The sequence below is a fragment of the Sander lucioperca genome, chromosome 17 (assembly GCF_008315115.2).
Source record: "Sander lucioperca isolate FBNREF2018 chromosome 17, SLUC_FBN_1.2, whole genome shotgun sequence".
Lineage (NCBI taxonomy): Eukaryota > Metazoa > Chordata > Actinopteri > Perciformes > Percidae > Sander > Sander lucioperca.
In genome coordinates, this window is record NC_050189.1 from 1,453,899 (window position 1) to 1,469,076 (window position 15,178).

The following is a 15,178-nucleotide window of genomic DNA, read 5'->3' on the forward strand; positions in this document are numbered from 1 at the left end:
GTGCCGTAATGTGTAATGTTGTAATTTCTTTTTGTTTTATAAAACTGGTATCGAAAAAAATTCAGGAACCGGTATCAAAGTCACGGTATTGGTATTGGTACTGGTATCGAACATTTTTTAACGATACCCAGCCCTACTGCAAAGAATGATGTTTGTGGGAGAAGCAAGCATGGTGTTGATAAATGACCCTGACTCTGACTTCACTGTCAGAGTGGGGGACGATGATTGAGGGATAGCAAGGCAAAAAAGGAAGAAAGAAAACTACTGACAAAAGGAAGTTTACTCAATCAAGTCAGGTTTTCATCTGTGTGAGATAGAAAAGCAATGAAACCTGAGAAATATCTTTTGATCAATGAAATGGCTTGGAAAAACACAGCCATTGGCAGTACTCCTTAACCCAACGCACCAGCTGGTTTGTTATACAGGACATGTAAGAAGCCGTCATTGGAAACTGTTTGGAAAAGGACAGGCACTTTGAAAGAATACTTGGCAGGTGATTGGATGAACCATCTGTCTATCATTGTTTTGAAGGAACAGTGGCGGCCGTCACATACACCTAAACCACGCTGTAGCTGCCAGTAGCTCCTGACTGGATGCTGATTGGTCCCAACCGCTGGGGATTCGGACACAAACGCATTACTTGAAGCCTGACGAGATGGATTTTCTTGTGAGCTTGTGATCCTGTGATTCTCGCATGGTCTCAAGATATCGCGAGAATTACTTAATAGAATGAAATATAAAAGTACTTGAAATGTACCTTAGGGATTGGTAATATATCGATATTGTGATATTAGATTTTGTATATCGTAATATGACATGTCTTAATATGTCTTTTCCTGGTTTTTAGGGCTGCATTACATTTTCTGAACTTACCAGACTCTTCTAGCTGTTCTATTTTTTGTCTTTAACCACTTAGTCATTATATTCACATTATGAATGAATGATGAATATGTATCTAAAATCTAATTGTGAAAATATGTTCTGATAGCACTAATAGTCAAACCTACAATATTGTTGCAATAACGGCATCTAGGTGTTTGGTCAATAATATCGAGATATCTGATTTTCTTCATATTGCCCAGCTCTAATGTACCTAGTTAATTCCCACCACTGAATTAGAGAGGTGTAAAGCTAGCTAGCTGTGAAAGCCAGAGAGCTGTGAGGCTGGTCTACCTCTCCATAGTGCCTTTCTTCAGACGGGTAGCTGACGTATGGAGAGTAGGACAGCATGTCTGGCCTGTCTATGTTATAGATGGCCTTGGTCTTTGGAAGAGCCGCCAGGTCCTTGTAGTCCAGCATCTCCTCTCCTAGTTTGGCCTGGCAGCAGAGGGAAGAAAACATTCATCTATTCATCATGTACTGGTATTAATATGTTTTCTTGAGTAACTACAGATCATTAGTATACAGAACGCTGCTGGAAAAAGATGAACTATGTGTCTTTACATAGATGACTCTGCTGGGAGAGCCTGAGGCGCTGGATGCTGGGACTGAAGTAATGCTCTCAGATGAAGTCCGGGTCACCTGAAACACACACACACACACATACACAATTAGGGCTGCCCCCTGAAAGTCGAAGGGCCCTATTTTAACGATCTAAGCGGCCTGGCGCATGTGCGTTTAGGGCGTGTACAAATCCACTTTTGTTAGTTTGAAGGCAGAAAAAAGGTTGTACTTAGTGTCTTAATTAATTCATAGGTGTGTTTTGGGCGTAACATGCAATAAACCAATCAGTGTTATCTCCCATTCCCTTTAAAAGCCAGTCGTGTTTGTACCTTGGCGCATTGCTATTATGATAGCGGATTTGCTGCTTAATATTTTTATTTTTAATCTTTTACATGTTTGTGTGCTGCCGTGCTGCGTCCCTGTGTGTGTAACACACATAGTGTGCACGCTGTAAACGAGCCTAGGCACATTTTACTAATGCACTGTTAAAATAACAATGAAAATGCTGCGTTATCGACGTTTGACCAGGTTTTTGTTGGTCAATGACGCGATCACTTTCCGCTGCCTCAAGATAGCAATACGCCAAGAATGCACCTGAACACACCTCCCTGTAAGACCTGCACGACCATGGGCACACAGATGGGCGCAGGTGTATTTGCTATTCAAACGACGTGGCCGCTGGACGGGAAATTGACAACTGCGTCGGTCTTAAAGACTCTAATCATCAGTTGGATACCCCTAAGTCGACTGAGATTCTTCAAGTAAACCATTTTTTTTATTTTTATTTCATGTTTTTGGACATTTTGGCTTGGCTTTTAATGGATAGGACAGTTGTAGACAAGAAAGTGGGGAGAGATAGGGAAGACATGCAGCAAAGAGCCACGGGTTGGATTCTAACCTGGGCCGCTGCGGTAAGGACTGAGCCTTGGTACATGGGGTGCACGCTCTACCAGGTGAGCTACCAATCAGTTGGTTTTTTTGTTCTGTCAGTCAGTGTGCAGTGTACTTCTGCGAACATTTAGGCCAGTTTAAGCTCTGAGATAACGTTATCATCTGCTTTCTGCTTAGGAGTAATAAATGTACAGCTCACAGCAACTTAATATTACATAGTCTCTGGCTTTTGTTTGATATATAGTGTCAGCAAAAAACTTTGTCACACATTTCCGATCCGTAGCGTAGCAAAATTAGCATGAATTAGCTTGGAGGGCAAGCTTAGCTTGTTTACATAAGTAAACGTGGCTGTCACCCTGAACGTTCCACCGAAGCCCCTTATTAAGTTTCAATAATAATTTCAATAAAACATTACTTGCTAGTCTATATGAAAAAAAACTTCTAATGTGTTTACACTAAAACTAAATCTGTTTAATAAAAGAGAGAGGAGGCGGTGGCTGTTGCCATTATTTAGGACTACATGCCGTAATGCTGTCTAACAAGCCGTGCACCATGCGCAAACTGTCAAAAAAAAGAGGCGAACCATTAGTCCAAGATTCGTATTATACAGCCAAATCGGATTCGGCTGACAAATTTCTGAGTCAGGTACAGCCCTAACAATTATGTTTTAATATATTGGATGCACACAGGTTTAGGGAGGTGACAGAGAGAGATATTACATATTTTTATTGTTCATCCAATTAAAGGGGACGTGGCATGAAAAACTCACTTTCTCAGTGCTTGTGCACATACATTTGGAGTCCTTACCAACCCACAAACTTCGAAATAAGACAACCCAATAGGTTTTTTGTGGGCTCCCTAGATAATAAAACATGGGATTCAACAAGTCATTTAGATTCAGCTCTGTCACATGCAGCCTCATTAGAATGTATACCGCCCCCCATCTGAGTATCTACCGTTGCAAAGGTGCGCCATATTTTTCTTGCAAGCCAATCAGAGCAGACTGGGCTTTTTCAGGAGGAGGAGAATCTGCCTGGTTCTTTTCCTTTAAGGAACCACATTAAACTCTGTTCAGTGCTGCATGTACAGTATTACTGTAGTTAGTTATTGTTTTCTTCATGAATTAATCCCTTGGCTATTTTTTAATTAACCGATTTTTTACAACGTCTTTAAACTGCTTGTTAATAACAAATTAGTCCAACCAACCATTCAATAACAAAATATATTCCATTTACAATTATATAAAAAGATAGAAAACTTAATCACATGTATATTCAAAAATGTTAAAGTATTCCTTTAAACTATACACCTAAATATAAACTATTGACATTTGTATTATTGTTGGTGCCCTTTGTTCACCAAAGAGCAAATTTTTATTTCATTATGTTCAAACAGCACACAAGTATCACACAGTGGTGCTTTTAGTGAAGCTGTGTCTGACATGGCGATCAGCACCAATCACAGTTATTGTTAAAGCACACAAGTTGAAGACAGAGGCAGCTTACCATGTCAGAACAAATTAAATATTGGTAGTTTGATCTTTATCATCTTGCATGATTATCAGATATATCCTCTGTCTGTCAAGTTGTGAGAGTGTCTCTTCAGATACAGATGATATTTCCTACAGATGCAGGTACTGACATACATCACTCATCTCCACTTGCTAATGAAAGCATCCCTGTACATGCACAGAGTGATCAGATCGACATGTTACAGCATCATCAGTCCCTGACCAATCAAAGGTCTTTACAGTGGGTGGCCTGTGGGTGTGGCTGCTGCTCAACATGAAGCAACTAAAGTAGTATGGGGTCAACAATTATGATCAACCCATGCAGCAGATGGGAGTGGGGTTTGGGTGGGTGCAGCGACGTACAGGAGCACCAACCTGTTGCTCAGTGATGTCATTGAGCTGTATCCGGACCTGCTTCTGGGAAGGAGAAGGGTTATGATGAGGAATGAGGATGGGAAATGGAGGAATGGTAGATACTGGATGTGAGGCTGCAGGGCGGCTGATGCAACGCTAAAACAATAATAATTGTATTTTAATGGTAATTTGTCCTGAACTACCCACTGTATTGTGATTGGTTAGTCACATATTCATGGTACGTTCTGATTTGTCTTGAGGTTGAAAGGTTGAACTTGTCATAGTCACTACATTTACACTTTTATTTTTCAAATTTTGAACACAGGTCTTATTATTAATACCAAATACCACATACCTCTGTATGCAGATGATATACTGTTTCAGACGGATATCTGGATACAAAATTAATTTGGGAAAATCTGCACTATCCCCCCTGAATACCTCTATGAGACATTTGGCTACCCCATTAAACTCAGAACCTTACATAATTGGGAAAAGCAGGGCAGCTGTATTTGTATAGCACATTTCAGCAACAAGGCAATTCCAAGTGCTATAAATAAAACATTAAAGAGCAGCAAAAACAATTAAAAACATCAGTTAAAGTGAATATAAAAACAGCTAAAATAGAATAAGACAGGTGGGAAATAGAATAATGGAGGTCTCCATCCACCCCTCAGTTACAAGCCCTGTGTCAATTAACTACAGCAAGGTGCTTGTGAAGACTGAACTACAAAGATGGAGCACATCTCACCTCTCATTCCATATTCGTATTTCATTTTTTTAAATGAATGTTTTCCTACGAATCAACTTTTTCAGCTCTATGCGTCACCCAGTGGAATTAATTATATTCTGCTACCTCCACATTTATATGGGGTAAAAAGAAACATAGACTCTAACTTTCAACCCTCCAGAGACCAAAATGTGACGGTGGACTGGGATTTACAAACTTCCAATGATACTATTGGCCATTTGTGTTGCGTCCTTTTTCCAAATGGTTGGATTCCATTGCCTATGTGTCCTGGTACTCTATAGAGCAAAACCTTGTTCTCCCTCATAGACTACAAGCTCTAATCTATTCCAACATTTCGACTAAACATTCTAAAACTAAATTTGTCACCATTTCTGAACTAATTTCTGTTTGGCAATTTACTAATATATTTAGAAAAATTACATCTAATTGGTACCGGCATTCTATCTTATTCCATAACTGTGGTCTCCATTTGGGAGGACGTCCAATATCATTCCCCCAGTGGAGTAATAATGGTGTACACACTCTGGAAGACGTTTTTAGAGCAATGGGTCTCTGCTCATTCAAAGACATTCAGAAGCTCTTTCATTTACCTGGACCTTTTTTGTCTATCCAAAACAGCAATGCTGAGCAACGACATGTGTTTTAGTACTTATCAGAGAGGTCTAGGACAACATCGGAAAGTAATTCAACTACTATTTCATTTTTAGCCTTCAATTTAACCAATTCTATCTCCCTATTTACAGTTGTACAATTAAGAAACAACTTACATCTTCCCAAATGACATCCAAGTAACAATGTTTACTAAAACAAAATGGGCTCTGTGTTCTAATTTGGATCTATTTTGGTTCCAATGAGGATTTGTGACAAAAAGCCTCATGCATCTTATCTTGACGAGTATACAGTTGTGGCTCAGCAGTCTTTCCACCCACCTTACTCTTCTCCTCCAGCTTGGCTGCTTGTCTGCATGGAGGATGCCAGATGGTAGATCCTGAAGACAGAGACAGAGACAGAAGCTGTCAGATTGGGATTGTTTCCATTTACTTCCAAGAGTAAACTTAAAACTCTCCTCTTTGATAAAGCTTATAGTTAAGGAGTGAGGAGTTGCAGGGTTTGTCTTGGCCCAGGTTCACCTTGGACCAGCTCTTAGTTATGCTGTTATAGTTTTAGACTGCCGGGGGACTTCCTTTGACACTTTGAGCTCCCCTCTCCTCTCTCTTTCCATCTGTGTGCATCTATGTCCCAGAAATGCTTGTTAATAACTTAGCTCTGGGGAGCTTATTCCCTGGAGTCCTTATGTTTTCTCGCCCCACAGTTTTCAATAGGGCGGCACCTAAATCATGGATGCAGCTGTCGACGGGGTCCTGCTCGGCGCCCTGCTTTGCCCTGCATTGCCCTGAAGTGCCCTGCTACACCCTGCTACGTCCTGCAGTGACCTGCTATGTTCTGCTATTCCCTGCTACGTCCTGCAGTGCTCTGCTACGCCATGAACTACTATAACTACTATTTCTATTCATAGTTCCATTATCTTTATTGTGACTATAATTTTCACTGTTCATCACACCACCAACCGGCACCGTCAGACATCGCCTACCAAGAGCCTGGGTCTGTCTGAGGTTTCTCCCTAAAAGAAAGTTTTCTTCACCACTCAAGGTTTCCTGCTCTTGGGGGAACTATTGGAATTGTTGGGTTTGTACATTATAGAATGTGGTCTATCTGTAAAGTGTCTTGAGAAAACTCTTGTTATGATTTGATACTATAAATAAAATTGAATTGAATTGTTTCATCCAACATTGCACGTGTCAATTCACATTGTTGCTAAGGATTGCAGTGGTGGTTGGTCGATCAGTCGGTCCACCAATTTGGTCCAGACTGAACTGTCTCAGCAACTCCACATGATCATCCCACCCAGGTGCAAAATGGAACGCTTCAGGAGCTCATTTGTGTCCTCAGACAGTACAACAGTAGTAGACCCATAGACTGTCCCATTCACCAGCCAGCCACAATCACATCACAACCATGGTCGTGAGTACCATATACTGCTTGCATGTAATGTTTAGTCTAATTGCTCTTTAATATTTTAAAATTTTTGTCCGATTCTTATTTTTATTTTATATACAGTGCTTTCATTTATTCTACCTTTGTCTATGTACCTGAATTTATTTCTGTCTTCGTGCCTGATCAATAAGGAATTATTTCATAAACTTGGTGATTCCCTGAATTTTTACATGGCGCAATCTTTACTGTTAAAATTTCACTTTTTCTCAGTACTTTGGTTTATTAAGTACTTAAGGACTAGGGGTGGGGGGGGAAATCGACACAGCATAGTATAGTAATATTTTGCGTGGCAATACTTTATAGATACACGGAAACCAAGTATCAATCTTTTATTATTGCACATCAGAATTTAACTTTTTGCTACTAGAATAATAAAAATGAATTGCTATTTTCATTTCTCAAGTGAGATGAACAAACACAGTTTTCCTTTGGGGAAAACAGGTAATAAATTGCATTATATCCCAGAATATCGCAATATGTTTAAAATCGCAATAATACCATATAGTGACATAAGTATGATGATAATATCGTATCGTGGGGCCCACTCCTATGAAATACCTACTGATGACTAAATACCCCGCAACTAATGACGCTCTCTGTGTCCTTAGCTATACTTCGTGTTTAGGAGAAATAAGTTATTATGTATTATCAATTAGTATAATGAATTAGTAAATGTTAGAAAACATGCTAATTCAGATGGTGGTGATACATGACCATGGTGAACATCAGGGGCTCAACATCAGCATGGTAACATGGTCTGTGTCAGACAAGGGAAAACTTTGTCAACATCTGTTTTATATATACGTATATATATAATTTCTGTTTGTTCATCTCACTTCAAACATCTAGTGACTGAAAAAGTGATTTGTATTACTCTTGTACTAAAAAGTTAAATTCTCATGTGCAATTTATATAATAAAAGGTCAATACTTGGCAATATCAATAAAGTATTGCCAGGCAAAATATTACTGTTAAATATAAATGGGTCCAGGCTAAGCCCCGAACCTCCTCAAGTCCTAGAAACGCCTCTGGCTGCTAGCATGGCTGCAGACTCTACACAAAGTATGCTACAACTTGGTTATTTGGTACATTTCGGACATATTTAAAAAACTACAGTTGGTATTGTTTGTGTAATACTTCGTACTTCATTGTTTTTGTCTGCTGTATATTAGCTTGTACTGTATGTTCTGTTTTTAGCAACTTTATAGGGTTCCTGATGCTAGCTTTATACAACAATTTTTTTCCTGCAAAAAACAAATGTACATTCTGACATTAGCAATATTGATTCAAGATAAAGCAAAAAAAAATTCCAACATAATTTTTTTTTTACTTTTTTCTAAATGAGCTCAACACTCCAAACTCAAGGCATGACTTATTTCCAAATCTGTTGCAGTTTAATTTGTTCATGGCTAGGCTTTCAGGAAGCTTTTATCACCACTAAATCAATCTACCCTAGAGTGACAAGTAGCAGTTCAATGCGAGTTTAGATAAATGGAGTAGCCATGGCAAAGCACCAGCTGCTACTTTGTGTTAGTGCCACAGCAGCAGTAAATAGCAACTGCAACCCAGGTCATTAGGAACAAGTTCATGTACAAGTTCATGTACGGGTTCATACTGCTGATGTTGAGTAAGAGGATATAGAGAGTTTAAAGAGTGAAGAGAAGGAGAACAGAGTGAAAAATGAAGTAGGTCACTACTATATCTTTAGCTCTTCTTTGGCTTCTTATTGTCTAACAATAGACAGTCATGCAGGGTTTCTGCTGGTTTCACCAAGTCAAATTTAAGGCTTTTTAAGACCATTATTAATGAAATTTAAGACATACTTTGTATATGACGACATCAAAAACCACCAAAAAAGTCAATGTCAGAGTCCGGAAACCTCACTAAATTTGCACTTCCCCATAGGTGAAGAATAAAATCCGTTCCGATAGAGACTTGCGCAGCCTTGCACTCAGCTGCAATATAAGATGCATGTTGGTCTCATTTGTAGTCGTAATGCAGCCAATTATATTTGGAGTAGGGAAGAACTACAACTAGGGCTGGACGATTAATCGAAAATGTATCGACATTGAAATTCTGAAGCTGTTGTCGACATATTTTTCCTATGACGATAATTTCGATAATTTATTCCTGTTGATAGGCCTACTTTCTCCCTAAAAACATTCTAATGTGTGTGTAGTCACGTGACTTTGCCCGGACCAGTCAGCCGCATGGAAATCATAATGGAGGATAACTCAAACACTGAGTCCGAGTCAACTGAGCAACTTGTGCCCAAAAAAACCACGGTGTCCGTTGTCTGGAAACATTTTGGCTTCAGAAAAGATGATTCCGAACAACGTGATTAATTATCGTTCATTTATCGAGGTAAAATGTGCATTTAATCACGCTGCGGGAGCATTTCATTAAGACTTGTTTAAAATTAATTAAGACCTAGAACACAATTCTTCAGCCAATTTAAGACTTTTTAAGGCCTAAAATTTAGATTTTGAAATTTTAGACTTTTTAAAACCCCGCGGAAACACTGTCGTGTGTTAGCATTGAATCCTTTGTGGTCAGGCAGATACAGTACCTATCCTGAAGTTTGGAGCTATAGAGCATAAAGATATATAACATATTTGTAACGTATTTGACTCAAGTCCCAAAAACAGCTTATTTACCTTGCAGGTACATTTCTTCTCCCTCTGCAAACATCTGCTCACAGCGGGCACAGCGGGCACATGCAGGGTGGTAGTGCTTCTCTCCAGCCTGTTGAGCATTAAACAAAAGGACAGGTTACGTTATCACATTGTTGGGTTGGGTATCTTTAGGGGAAGTGTTAAAGGGGTACTCAAGAAATTAAGTATTGCAATTCAATAAAGTTTGGGGACTTGAGACATTTAAAAAGTATTCAGGATCAGAATTGAAACAAAAAAGCCCAGATATGATGACTTTTAGTCCGTATGAAAAACGGTATCCTACACTTCCCACAATGCAACTCAAGTTCAAACTCAGATAACCCTCATAAAAATCAGTGGAGTGGCTCTTTATACTGTAGCTGAAAAGAAACAATAACAGCAGTCGTATCCTTTAAAATCAGACCTAGAAAGCCATTGCCATTAGGAAAAGAAAAACAATAGATGAACTGTTAGCAATTACAAAAAACTGTTAAGATATGAGATACACTTGTATCTCATAACTTTTACATTAATCAATAGAACTTTTACTTAATAATTCATAATTTTTGACTTAAGAACTTAACAACCACTCCTAGTGCAGTGGATGAATAGTTAAACAAGAAAACAGTGGTAGTGAATTTCATAGCTGAGTGCTTTTATGGAGGAGTGTGTCTAGATGTTTTGTCTCTTGCACTCAGAGTTCATAATGGTGTGGGAACACCTACTACCTCAACCATAGAATGATGCAAAGACATGAGTGTTTTCGTGGGCATTACATGCATTAACATACTCTCTGTGTGTCTGAATGCACACTTTAATAGAAAGGTCATAATTAGCTTATTAAAATGCTGATGCAGCATAAATAATCAGTCCCGGGAGTGTTGCTGAGCTAATTTTAATGTGCAATTAGCATTACATGATTGAAGTGCCACTAGCTACAAATGACCAGCGGTCGAAGAAGTATTCAGATCCTTCACTGCAGTAAAAGTACTAATACCACACTGTAAAAATACTCTCTTACAAGTAAAAGTCCTGCATTGAAAATGTTCCTTAAGTAAAAGTATGTAAGTATCATCAGGAAATGTACTTAAAGTATAAAAAGTAAAAGTTCTTAATGTAGAAAAATCCTCCCATTTTAGAAAGTGTAAAGGATCCAAACAGTTGTGTGTTTAATGGTCTAATCATTTCAGCTGGACTTGTCGGCCATTATATTTTTGGCTAATTTCATGTAACACATCAGATTTTATAAACTAAATGTGTTTTGTGTGCAGAAATTTTAATGTGTAAAGTAACTAGTAACTAAAGCTGTCAGATGAATGTAGTGGAGTAAAAAGTACAATATTTCTCTCTGAAATGTAGCGGAGAAAGTGTAGAAAGTGGCATGAAAGAAAATACTCAAGTGAAGTACAAGTACCTCAACATTTGTACTTAAGTACAGTACTGGAGTAAAGGTACTTGCAAATTACAACAAAGGGTGTGTTTTATTATTTAGCCACAAGGTGGAGCACTTGTGTTGAGTAAGGAGCACTGCAGTTCCAGAGAAAGGTACAAGAGTAACATGGGCGTTAAAACATTCCAATCAACTTAACGTTAGCATTCCACTTGACCTTAAAGACTTGTGACTGATCAATATCCCTTTGCAAAGGAAAAGAAAATCCAAGGTACATATGCTAAACATAGTTTAGCAGCTTTAGTATTAATTGTGAAATTGTCACATTATTTTACACTTCAACTCAAACTGTCCAAAGCTTACTACACATTTCCCAATAACCCTAAACACTGAGTAGGCAGTGGCAGACTATTTATCTTGACTTGTGTGTTTAGCATGGAGTTTATATTTCATGGCTTGACATTTAGAAGCTAATGAGGGAGATATGTTATCCAGAGATTGAGTAAGAACCCACAAGCCAGAGTGAGGGCAGGGTGAGGATGGATGTGTCTGTAATATTGCTTTGCAGTTATCATGTGAATTGTTTCTGGGCTTGTGAGACCACAGGGCCACTGGGGGAAGAGGTCTTCAGGTGGCCCTCTAAGGACCCAACCCATTTTTGGGGTCATATTATCATATATTATAGTTTCTTTGTTTTGGAAAAGTTATTTACTGTATGCATGTTGGGTTTGGGTAGGTTTTCCATGGGTCCATATCAGCTTGGGTCCAGCACTTTGGACCCATGAAGACCTCTACATTTAGAGCAAAACATCCCAGTAGTTAGGCAGTTTCAGTGCCTTGTTAGAGGGCACCTTGGTAGTCGTTGTTGCAGTTGAGTTCAGGGATTAAACTAAAATGTATTTAGTCCAAATCCTGATATTCTCATCAAACCCATCTCCTTTTAACAAGTCATCCAGTCTGTTTGGTAATCCAAATACCATTTCACTTATGTAGTGGTGATTTTCTCAATACTAGTGCCTTATTCTGTCTTGTATTGTGTTGTCACAACAAAAACCATCATTTGAATTAAGTAGAATTATCTCACTCTGTTGTCAGATTTTCTTGTTAAAAACACGTATGATTTACTGACTCAATAATAAACTAAACGACTCAAGATGGATAGTTTTTGTGTTTTCTTCTTCATGCCAAACAGTCATCTGATGTCTGCTGATCCCTGCCTCCCCAAAGGCATCCCATCTTGCTTCAACAGCGGCCTGATTACGCACCATCCCCTCTGAGGTCCCTCCATTTTGCTGTGTCATTTCAATGGAATCATACCAGAAAACAGGACGCCGACACCCTATTTCTTGGAAACACCCTGCAGAATGCTCATTGCTCAATGCTCTGGACTGAATGGGCAGCAGAAAGAGAGATGAAGCAACCAGAGACATGTAGATCTGACCAATGAGCAGGGAGACTCCAGGTCCAGGTATTATTGGGAGAAAAACAAAAGTCAGGTGCTTGAAAACTGGCAGCAATTTGTGGCCGCCTTGCCAAAAGCTGATATTTTGAATACGATAAGAAGAGAAAAGAGGAAGTTGACTTTGAAACATTGAAGCCCAGAGATAAAAGGCCTGGAACTGGATTGAAATTCAAACATGGAAAGCATGAGAGGGCCGGAAAAGAGATAGCCCAGCAATCACATCCTTTCTTTGTCAGAATCCAAGGCTGCATGAGGGGAGAATGATCATATTCAATGTCCTGTGGGACTGATAAGTCAAGGAGGAGGAGGGGTTGAGGATGGTTTGTAGGGGGGATGAACTTGAAAGCTGACCATTGGATGTTTTACTGAGGAATGACAGCCCTGGCTAAGCAGCTGTAGCCGGCTGAGGTGTGTGGCTGAGACTCCTGCATGAGTTTTGGATTTGTGAAACAGCTGTGGTAAAGAGTTGGGAGAGATCATGACAGCCAAATGGTGAAAGGGCAGGTGAGGTTGCAAAGAGCTGCTGCGCCTTTTCTACTTCTTTATTTACCCAATTACATAAAGACCATCTGCTTTCTCTATCTAATGTCCTGTCCAATTTCAGAAATGGGCCAGAGAGGTGATCCATTCAGAAGATTGGAATGGATTTTGGTGCATTGGGCATGGCTACAGCACAAACACACACAGAGGAAATCAGTGATGCTTTTCATGCACCAGGTCAGTGTCATCAAGTCAAGTATAAACCTCTGTTTGACAAATTTAAATGTCTTGCATTCTGATTTACAAAAGAAAAGTAACAGAAGTAGTTTTGTGAAGAAGGAAAAACGAGAGCTTGAGAGATAAGATCTGGCCAATCACTGCATATTGGCATATGTTTTAAGCCTAAAACCCTGCCTTACAGGGGGGAAAAGAAAACGTTCAACTTCCTGGCTGAAAACTGAACTGACAAGCAGCTACCAACAGAAATGCCCACAAACAGGGGATTCTGAGAGTTCCCTAGATTAATTGTTATTCTTGGAAAGGCTTTTGGAAAATCTGCAAAGCACCTAAAGCATACTGAAGCCTTTTCTCACATTCAGGGTGATGAGTTTAACACTTCCAGCTTGTTTGGAACTAACACAAGAATTAAGTAGAGAGACAAAGTAAACAGATCTACCTACACATGATCAGCTTTGCAAAGCGAAGACACTGAGCCTCACAACAGCACTTTCTTGGGTCTTACATCTTGGACTTGTGTTTACTGCCTTGTCTGCCTCAAAGTTCAATACGTTTCAACTTTGACCTCATTTGTCAGTGGCCTATCAATGTGCACACAATGAGTTAACACCTGTCTGTCACCTAAGATAACAGGACCAGTAATGGACGATGCCCCGAATCTTTGTTCATAGTTGGGTTCTTACTTATCTTATTCTCCAAAGGACAATCATTTCCAGTGCATTGTTTTGTCGAAATACAGTCTTTGCTTGGCTTGTTGTTTAAATTTCCCGGCACTCGTTGCTGACGTAAACCCCTGTGCTCCACCTCCACAGAGGGCCTGACAGCAAATCCAAGGAAAGAGACATCCCAGTACCACTCACACTACGTGACTGAGGGGTGATTTCTGGGAAGAGCAAAAAATAAACGCCACAGCAATGAGCCGCTGAGCAACAAAGATGTAGGTAGAGTTTCAAGTCAACCTGCTTCACTGCTACCACCTCCAGTTATTGACTCCATACATCCACACAAAGCACACTCTTTGATCTCAACCAAATGTCATGACATTCTGAACGCTCCGTCTCTCTGTTACTGCTTCAAAGTGCAGCCAAGCACAGGCAGAGTGGATGGAAATGGCTTCCAAACTCACACAGTGGCATTTGATTTAATAAAAGTGCTGGGCCTGTATTTCTTAATTTATTCTGAATCTATCAGAGGAATTACACTGTAGGAAGTTTGATTTCATGATTTTATTAGGTTGCATGTAGTGTAATCTTTATTATCATACAATATTAACTTGAAACATTCCTTTCCATTTGTTTTAAGAGGTGAGGTAATGAAAGGACAGGAGAAGGCAGATAAAACTTGCCTGGAGCTGATAAAAACAGGACCACTCTGCTACACACACACACACACACACACACACACACACACACACACACACACACACACACACACACACACACACACACACACACACACACACACACACACACACACACACACACAATTTCTTTAGGAACAGGTGCTTTCCATCCGTCTTGGGCTCCAGACATTAAAGGGCCAAATAATTAAGAACACACATGATGGCCTGACACAATACTGTAGAAACTGGAAGTGGATGATGTCATTTACACACACACACACACACACACACACACACACTGAAAGAAACCCAGCAACATGCTCTCATCTCATTTCTTTTGTTCCCAGACTCTGGAACCTGAGAGGTGTTTATGAAAGGAGAGAAAGGGAGAGACCGCCATGTGATGAAAGAAAAGAGAGAAAGTGTTGTTTGTCCCTATAATGCTGCTCTGTTGCTGCGAGGTCACAGCCGGAGCTTCCAAGACCCCCTGTCTAAAAGCTTTCTCCTCCTCCTCCCTCTCTCCGTCCAAGGAGAGTATCCCATGTCCCATCCCTCCATCCCTCCATCACTGCACAACAACAGACTGCTTCACTAACACCACATTCCCCT

At 39.7% G+C, this 15,178-nt stretch overlaps 1 protein-coding gene across 17 annotated transcripts in view; it reads right to left on the minus strand.

Moving 5' to 3' along the window:
* ablim2 (actin binding LIM protein family, member 2) overlaps window positions 1–15,178 on the minus strand; it is a 123,815-nt gene that overhangs the window by 35,504 nt on the left and 73,133 nt on the right. For 12 of the 17 annotated variants that reach the window (XM_035994002.1, XM_035994010.1, XM_035994008.1 and 9 more), the window contains exons 7-11: window positions 9,662–9,749; window positions 5,879–5,937; window positions 4,220–4,261; window positions 1,444–1,521; window positions 1,174–1,317 (exon numbers count right to left, since the gene is read on the minus strand). In XM_035994002.1, coding sequence (XP_035849895.1) covers window positions 1,174–1,317; window positions 1,444–1,521; window positions 4,220–4,261; window positions 5,879–5,937; window positions 9,662–9,749 — 411 coding nt within the window. The remainder of the gene's footprint in view (window positions 1–1,173; window positions 1,318–1,443; window positions 1,522–4,219; window positions 4,262–5,878; window positions 5,938–9,661; window positions 9,750–15,178) is intronic. The other 5 variants (XM_031299844.2, XM_031299842.2, XM_031299849.2 and 2 more) reach the window with 3 other exon arrangements.